At 51.2% G+C, this 8,697-nt stretch overlaps 1 protein-coding gene across 1 annotated transcript; it reads left to right on the forward strand.

Moving 5' to 3' along the window:
- Positions 1–332: 332 nt before the first annotated feature.
- RPL12 (ribosomal protein L12) lies at positions 333–4,199 on the forward strand. Its single transcript, XM_080708688.1, has 7 exons — positions 333–419; positions 811–884; positions 2,487–2,585; positions 2,965–3,046; positions 3,552–3,638; positions 3,906–4,018; positions 4,156–4,199. The coding sequence occupies exons 1-7, from the start codon at positions 383–385 to the stop codon at positions 4,159–4,161; spliced, it is 498 nt and encodes a 165-aa protein (XP_080564814.1). The 5' UTR covers positions 333–382; the 3' UTR covers positions 4,162–4,199.
- The last annotated feature ends 4,498 nt before the right edge of the window (positions 4,200–8,697 follow it).

The following is an 8,697-nucleotide window of genomic DNA, read 5'->3' on the forward strand; positions in this document are numbered from 1 at the left end:
CCCTGGGACTGGGTGCCGGGGACCCGGGAGTGACCTTAGATCATGGGGAACAGCCGGGCCCAGGATCTCAGGAGCAGCCCCCTCTTCTCCGAATGTCCCTGGGCTGTGTGCCCCGGACCCCCGTTCCGAATCCCTGGCCCCAGCTCACCGCGGGTACCCGGCTCTCCAGCCGTCAGCCTAGGGCGCCTGCCCATGAGAAACATGGCGGCAAGGGCGTCGCTCAGAGACTGGGCGGAGCCACAAGTTCTCGCGAGACCCGAGGTTTCCTGTCTATATCCGGCGCGGCGGCGCCCCTTCCGGTCTTTCGGCTCGGAGGAGGTCACGGTGCAACTTTCTTCGGTCGTCCCGAATCCGGGTTCATCCGACACCAGCCGCCTCCGCCATGCCGCCCAAGTTCGACCCCAACGAAATCAAAGTCGGTGCGTGCCCTCGCCGCGGCCGGGGCCGCGGATGGAGCCCGCGCCTCTCCCGTGCCGGGCCGCTTCCTAGAGGCCATCTGCCTCTGCGGCCCTGGCCGGCCCTTCCCTTTCTGGGCCTCGGCTTCCCCACGTGTAAATGGGAGGGAGGACCGGACGATCTGTAGCGGCCTTGCAGTCCGCTTTAGGGTAAGGCTGCACCCGGAGCTCTGCACCCCGCGGCAGCGGCTCGGCGCTGCCCACGCCCCAGGGGAAGCGGGCGCCTGCCTGGCCCGAGGCGCTCGGTGCTGGCTGGAGAAGGGGCGCAGGTCGGGCGAGCAGCCTCTGCAGGACGCGGGGAGGGGGCTGCGGCTCGGGACCCCTCCGCGGAGGCTCTAATCCTTCTTTCTCCCAGTGTACCTGAGGTGCACCGGTGGCGAGGTCGGCGCCACGTCTGCCCTGGCCCCCAAGATCGGCCCCCTGGGTCTGGTAAGTCATCCCCCGCCGAAGGACCTTTCCTTACTGTGGGAGGAAAGTTAAGCTAGGGCTGGAGCTTCTGAAGTGGTTCTAGTAACACGGGAAAGTCATGGGGGGAAGTGGGGCGCGTGGCTGTTGTCCCCTAACTGCTGCCTTTGGTGTTACCGAGCTGGGAGGAAGAGGCCAGGTGTGCGTAGTTACGTCGAGCCTAGTTTACTCGCTTGGGGCTGGTGGGGTGAAGTGGGGTGTGGGTAGGAGTCCTAGTGTTATGGATAAATGGTGCAGAGGGCTCTTCAACTAAAGTTTGTTGAACAGAAAAAACGAATAGGCAGCTTGGTGCGGCTTTAACAAATTTTTATTACAAAATCAGTAGGAAATAGGAAAGTGTGCTAGCAAGAATGCTGGAGAGCCTGAAAATAGAACTCGGACTGCTTTCCGGGACCCCAGCATTTAAATATCGTATTGGTAGCTTATCATTGTCACCAAGGCAATGGGCTAGTAACTTATTTCTTGACCAGATGGTGCCTCCTTGTTTCCAGACACTAAATGCGGGGGGTCAACAATCTACCTGGCCTTTGCCTCTATTGGGCAGTATTGGTTGCTCATCTAGGGATGTTTAGAAGCAGCACACGTTTACCTTTCCTATATATACCCAGGCCAGGTCACAGGGGAGGAGGAAAACGGACACTGATTCCCTATATTTTTAGGGCTAAAGGCTCTGCGTTTACTACAGGTTAGTCGTTAGGGGCACAGGGCGAGGGAACCCTCCATGGTCACAGCTGCCTTCCCTTTCTGCCTGAGTGCTGCGACGCGCCCAGGTCCTGACTATACAGTTTGGAAATTAATACCAAAGCACTCTACCGGCGCAGTGAGCAGAGAGGCTTGCATTTCCAACTCCATAAACCTGGTGGTCACCCTATTTGACCTTACTGGTTATTAGCCTCACCTGCCTCTTACGCCGTCCAGTGAATGCCATTAAGTCCTGTGTTCCTTGGACAGCGATCCCCTTCCCCAATGCAGCTTCCTTTTGGTCTAACCAGTGTCTTCGTCCCTTAGTTCATTTGACATTTTTAACATACCCAGGGTTGAAAATCCTCTTTCCTACAGGTCCTTGAGGGTTGATATATAAGGTACTTAGATGCATTGCGGCTTGAAGCCTGCAACTTGAGGTGATAGTCAAGCCTTCCTGGGGCAGGCACCTCAGGTCCCTTGCATGTGCCCCTTCTGAGCTGGGAAGCCTGCCTCATTGAGGCTGAATAAGAACTTGGTGCCTGTTACCTCAGGACTTGGGGAAGCGGACACAGGAAGGCACAGGTTTGCAGACAGCCTCAGCAACTTAGCGAGGCCAGCTGCAGCTTAGTGAGAACCTGTGTAAGTGGGCTGGGGCTTGGCATGGTGCTACACACCAGTAATCCCAGAACTTGGGTCAGGCTCCACAAGTTGAGAGGCCCCATTTCAAAAGAACCTGGGAGTGTAGCTTAGAGGTAGAATGCCCGAGTTTCAATCCCACCTTACAAAAGGCTGGATAAGGAAAATTTGGGCTATTAGCAAGTGAGTGGGACAGGCTACTGTGCAAATTGGGGAACAGTGTGCTTACATACTTTGTTTCTACAGTCTCCAAAAAAGGTTGGTGATGACATTGCCAAAGCGACCGGTGATTGGAAGGGGCTGAGGATCACAGTGAAGCTGACCATTCAGAACAGACAAGCCCAGGTACTTAGGACTTGTTCTGTGGGGCTTCCTATGTGTTGAACTGTATAGTTTTGTCTTTGTGAAGGCTTTGTCAGAGCATGGACATAGCTGGGTGTGGTGAAGCCCTTCTGTAAGACTTGTATTTGGGAGGCTGAGACATGAGGATTGTAGTTTATAGGACAGCCCCAGCCACTCATTACGGGAGACTCTGTTTCAAAATAAAAAAGGCCAGGTATAGTTCTGGGTTCCATTGACCCTGGTTCAGTACCCCTACCCTCCAGGGTGGGTCTAGGAAGACTTGGGCGGACCATTGTCACTGACATGAGTGTAACCCCAGCCAGGAGTGTGGTAGTCCTGCAGTGGTGGTAGGAGTTATTGACAGCCAGAATGTCTTCCACAGATTGAAGTGGTGCCTTCTGCCTCTGCCCTGATCATCAAAGCCCTCAAGGAGCCGCCCAGAGACAGGAAGAAGCAGAAAAACAGTAAGTTGGTTTCTTAGTGGTTGAGGATTGGTACATGGCTGCCTATTTTCCCCTTACTGAAACCTGGGGCTGGCATGAGGATTGACTCAAAGTGCCCTGTATGTACCGGGGCACGGTTGATGTGTGGAGGGCAGATCCTGCTTGGTGCATGCATGACAGCAGGGCAGGCAGCTAAGAACAGTGCAGTCACAGCCCCCTGAGCTGAATGATGCACTTCAGACACTTAGCCCCGGCGGTGCACACTTAAGGAGAAAGTCTGCAGTGTCCAGTGGGGAAGATGTGGTTCTGCCATAGCCACCCGCCACTGCGCCTGACCATTCTCTGTTGGCCGGTGCAATCCAGTGGTGAGCTGAGAGTAACCCCAGCTAAGGAAACAGGGCTGCTCTTCATGTGGACAACTCTGTGCCGAAAGCATGGGAACAGCCCAGAATCGGGTAAGGGCCATTCTGTTGAGTCCCATACTGTCATGGGCCTCAGTTGTGATGCCTTTTACTGTTTCTTGCAGTTAAACACAGTGGAAATATAACTTTTGATGAGATCGTCAACATTGCCCGACAGATGCGACACCGCTCTTTAGCCAGAGAGCTTTCTGGTAAGAGCAAGCCCCATACCCACCATAGCCAGGGTATTCTGAGTGCTTGGTGCTCTTGCACCTGAAGGGCACTTGGCCCAAGGTCGGGGTACAGTGTGTTGAGAACGGCTCAGACCCATGGGGATGTTGCATTAATATGCTGCTAGACTGAGCTGCACGTTTTTATACTATGGGAACATGAGCACTAGTTCCTCTTCCTGGGAAACTCGAGTATTTCCAGTCTGGGTTGTGGGGACCAAGGACCCTTATTATGCCACCTTATTGTAGGCACCATCAAAGAGATCCTGGGGACTGCCCAGTCGGTGGGCTGCAATGTTGACGGTCGCCACCCTCATGACATCATAGATGACATCAACAGCGGCGCAGTGGAGTGCCCAGCGGTAAGTGGCTTGGCCGATTGACTTGGTTCTAGGGGTGAAAGCTGGTGGGAGGCAGCTAATGTGTTCTTGGACTATGAGTGGGCGGGTCTTTTAATGCCCTTTTACTGATGGAGCTGCTGCTTTTTTCCTCTCCACAGAGTTAAGATACAAAGGAAAATCTATCAATAAAGGATCATCTGGAAACCAGTGGGTCTCTTCCTTGTGGGGAGCAGTGGGGCCACGGTGGCAGAGCCCGTGAAGTACTGCATTTTTCTGGGTAACAAATTCTCCCCTATGTGGGACAAGCTCAGAAAAGCTACCTGGAAAGGAAAAGGTGCTTTATGTAAATACCCAAACATTTTAGCCAGAAAACTTGTAGTTATAGCATAGATCCATCTGGTACCAACTTAATCTATGGGTGGATTGGGGGCCCACATCCCAGTCTCTGCAGAGCCAGGGTTGGAAACCCACAGATGTGGCAAAGAATTCTGACCATTAGCAGAGCCCTCAAATGTGAAATGTATGTACTAGCCTGTCTCTAGTTAGTAGTACTTGGCTAAACTTACTATTTTCCTAGTCCCAAGGCTTCCTTTCTATGATCTTTGACCCTGTGCAAGCCTTTGTGGGACTCATGACCTCCTGTCCACCCACTAAGTGGCTCTAGTTTCTTTACTCTTGTTCTGGTCTCCCATAGACTGGGGTGTAGTCACGGGTGAGTTCATTAGCAGGGTCTTCTGGTTGAATCTGTATTTTCCTCTTCCAGCATTAGGGAAGTACCCCCTGCCCCATGTAGTATTTGAAGTTCACCTCAGGAATCCATTCACCTGCATTCATTGCTACTGGATACCTGTATTTCTCTGATTAGTGTTTTTGGTTGGTCCTCATGGGCATTTGCTAATAATACCTGTTGTGGAGTACACCCAACCAAGTGCTTGGCCCAGAGAGCTCTCTGGTTAGACTTCCTGGATAGATGCTTACTGGAGACAAGCAGCTACCAGTGACTAGGTAAGGTGTTCTTGCATGTGGCCCTGGGCTGCAGTGACTGTCCCCACATGTACGAGGGCTCTGCCCAGCCACCTGTCTTGGACAGTGATGAGTTGTGAGTCTACCCTGTTCCCAGTCACTGTCCTGCACGGAGCCCGTGGAGTCTAAGGAATGCTGAGCTCCACCTGAAGGCCGTCTCACGGTCACTACACTCCCAGGGCCTCACCAGTGTGGCTCCTTTGCTAAGGGAGGACCTCTATTAGAAGCCTTCCCACACATTGTGCTCATAGGGCTTTAAGAGGAGGGCTAGGTGTTTGGGTTCTCCTGGGACGGCCTCGGGTTTGCTAGGCATCACTCCCCAGGTGAAGCTCTTCCCACTCCTGTGCTCTGAGCAGCATATGGCATGATCTCAAAGGGCCAGCTCTGTTGGAGATTCAATTCCAGCCTGGAAAAAAATAGGAAAAAAGTTGGAGAGAAATGCTTCTTACCCAGAATGTGCATTGTCCTTAAACTTCCAAGGGGAAGGAGGCCTACCCACCGCCTACCCTTACAACCTAATACAGCCAAGTGCATGGGGTGGTACTTGGGAGGTCAGACCCTCTGTGACTTAGTGACACCCTAATTTGAAATAGGGCTGGGTGTGTGCCTAGGTTCAACTCCCAGCCCCTAAGGAGCTCATGACCAATGCCCAGCACCATGATTTTTCAGCCACTTGTTGGAATCTTTAGTAAGTCTGCCACACAATGCACTAGGTGACTAAATGGGTAAAAGTGGGTACCCAAGATCCTCAGGGAGGCAAACCCCATCTTTGCAAGGCAGCAAAGATGACATTCTCCCAAAGAGGTGGAATATCCTTCCAGGGGCAGGTAATGTCTACCGCATGTACCCCACACCTTAAGAAGGTGAGATGGGGATCCTAGAATCCAATGGAACCTCAAATCCCAGCTTCATGCAGCTTAAGCTGTGAAACTTTGAAACATGACCTTCAGGGTTCCTAGTAGGCAGTAGGCACCTGCCAGTAGGTACCTGGACAGGTACTGCTCAAGCCCCTTCCCTTCAGTATCCCTGGGCTCCAACCATGAGCTCATTCTAGGCTGGGCAGCAGGAAGTCCTCGTCAAGGAAAAAAGTTTCTATTAGTCAATTTGGGGGAGGATTTAGGGCAGGCAGGTAGAAAATAAGATGCCCACCAGCCATGAGGTCCTTAGGGGCTCGGGGTTGAACCTTTAAAAATAGTTATTCTATCTCCAAAGGGTCTAAGTTGCTGAGGCTTAGTCTAGAATCTGCAACCCTGGTGCCAGGATATAAGTGGAATGGTCTCTACCCAACAGGACCAGGTTTCTAGACTTCTGGTATCTTCTCCTGGGTAAAATGCATTAAAAGGTATGGCTGGGCATAGGGGCAGCTGTGAGGCACACAAGCCATTGGTGAAGCTACGAACACCCCTGCAGTGGCCGTTCTGCCCAGGACCCCCAAACACCCACCTTCACCAGCTGCTCCCTCCTATGCCCAGCTTGGGGGTGGGACCTCTGTTAAATGGCTCCTGAAAGCTACATCCTAAAATGACTTCCTGTGGATTTCTTTCTACTCACTGCCATGTGATGCCCTTCCAATCCAAATCCATCAAAGGGGAAGTTATGGGTAATGAGATAAAGCCAAAGAACTGAACAGTTTGAGGTTGAACAGACGGTCACCACAGCCCATAGCCTGCCATCTGACTGCACTGATAATTCAGTGATGGGGCACTGGCGCTGCCCTCAAACACAGGCCCCTGGTCGGGCCGACAGTATCAATGGGATGGTTGGGAAAACCTAGAACTACAAGCTGGTGTGGCCCATGCAGCATTTGGGAGGCAGAGACAGGAAGATGGAGATTCACAGACAGCCTCAGCTACTTAGGTCCTTTGCAACCCTGTTTCAAAAATAAGGCTGGGGATGTAGCTCGGGCACAGTGCCCCTGGGTCCCATCCCTAGTATGGCAGAAAACCACTCCAGATTTTGAGGAAGGTCAACTAAGGCTAGGACACATGCTGTGACAGGATCACAGCTTGGCTATCCTCGGGACTTGTTCCCAAGTCAAAGGACTCGGGCATGCCTCTTGGTTTGAGCCCTAATATCAGAAGGGAAAAATAAGCAGATGATCACATAATCAAAAGGGTACAAGACAGTTCCTGAGCAAAACTGAAAAAAGTTATAAAGCAAAGGAAATCTGCATTGAATACAGAAAGGCATGTACAATAGGATTAATGGTAATTTTATTTTCCAAGTTCTCAGCTCAGCATAATTGGGGAGTGAGCTCCAGCTTACCTGGGGCTCAGCAGCCATACCTTTAGGAGGGAGACACCAAAGAGACTAAGTACCGCTTAGTGTTGTGCTCACTGAAGGGCCCAGCAGGCACACAGCTCACCCTGGAGGCCTGCACCAGGATGGAAATTTGTCAGCTAAGTATCCAAGATCTGCCCCTCAGCAGCAGTATGCAAATCGTGACTTTAAATCCCATTTTCCCATAAAAATGGAGATGGCAATCGCTTCTAAAACTGCTACTGCTATGAGAATTAAAGAAATGGCTGCAGCTTGCGATCCCAGCACTTGGGAGGCCGAGACAGGATCGTAGAGGTTTGAAGCCAGCCTCAGATACTTAGGCTGGGGGAGGCTTTCTACCTCTGAGTTCCATCCCCAAGACCCCCCCCCCCAACACAGGATTATAGAAATGGCTAAAATGGGACATGTAAGTATAAAGTTTATAAAGGGCTATATTCCTCGAAGACGGTGACTAGTTTTGGGGTGTGATGTGAACCAAACGAAGTCTTGATAAAATTGGGCTGGTCAATCTACTGGAATTACAGGTATGTGCAGCACCCAGCTATCTCCCAAATTAAAGACATTTGCTTAAGAGGTTGTGAAGGACCAGTGGGATTTATCCCTAAACTACAAGGTTGGCTGAACAGAACAAAATCAGCACATCATAATAGAGAAAACCACTGAAACCAAAACTGGAGGCTGGGTGTGGTGGTGCACACCTGTAGTCCTAGTCCCAATACTTGGGAAGCTGAGAGTTTAAGATAAATTTAAGCTGAGGTTTAAGATTAGGTTCAGTATATTGTAGGAGACCCTGTTCCACAAAAAAGAGGCTCAGGTAGAAAGCCCCTAGGTTCAATCCCTAGCACCACACTAAAAGAAGTGGACACCGGGGCTGGGAATGCACCTCAGCAGCAGGCAAAGCGCTTGCTTTGCATACCCAAGTTCCTAGGTTTGATCCCCAGCATCACAAAACGTTCAACAAGCCAGGTGTGGTGGCGCACACTTATAAACCTGGGAGGCTGAGACTGGAGGATCACAGTTCGCGGACAGCCTCAGCTACCTAGTGAGGCCCTCTGTGAGTCAGTGAGACCCGGTCTGAATGCCCCTCAGTTCCAGCCCCAGACCTGGGGAAAAAAAAAAAACACAAGTAGGATGTCTCAACTCCCATCAGATGTGCCATTAACCCTCATGGTTATGGCAATAAGCTGAAAGCCTTTTCTAAGGAAAAATGTCTGCCATCACTTCTATGTAGTATTATACTGTAGGTTCTAGCGAAGGCAATTAAGCAAGAAAAAGAAATGAAAGACATTGGAAAGGAAGACATAAAACTGTTTACAGATTATGTGACTGCATACAGAAAAATCTCAGTCCATGAAAAACAAAATGAAAGACACGACAGTGCAATTACATCAGAATCC

This window comes from Muscardinus avellanarius, assembly GCF_963383645.1.
Source record: "Muscardinus avellanarius genome assembly, chromosome: 13".
NCBI lineage: Eukaryota > Metazoa > Chordata > Mammalia > Rodentia > Gliridae > Muscardinus > Muscardinus avellanarius.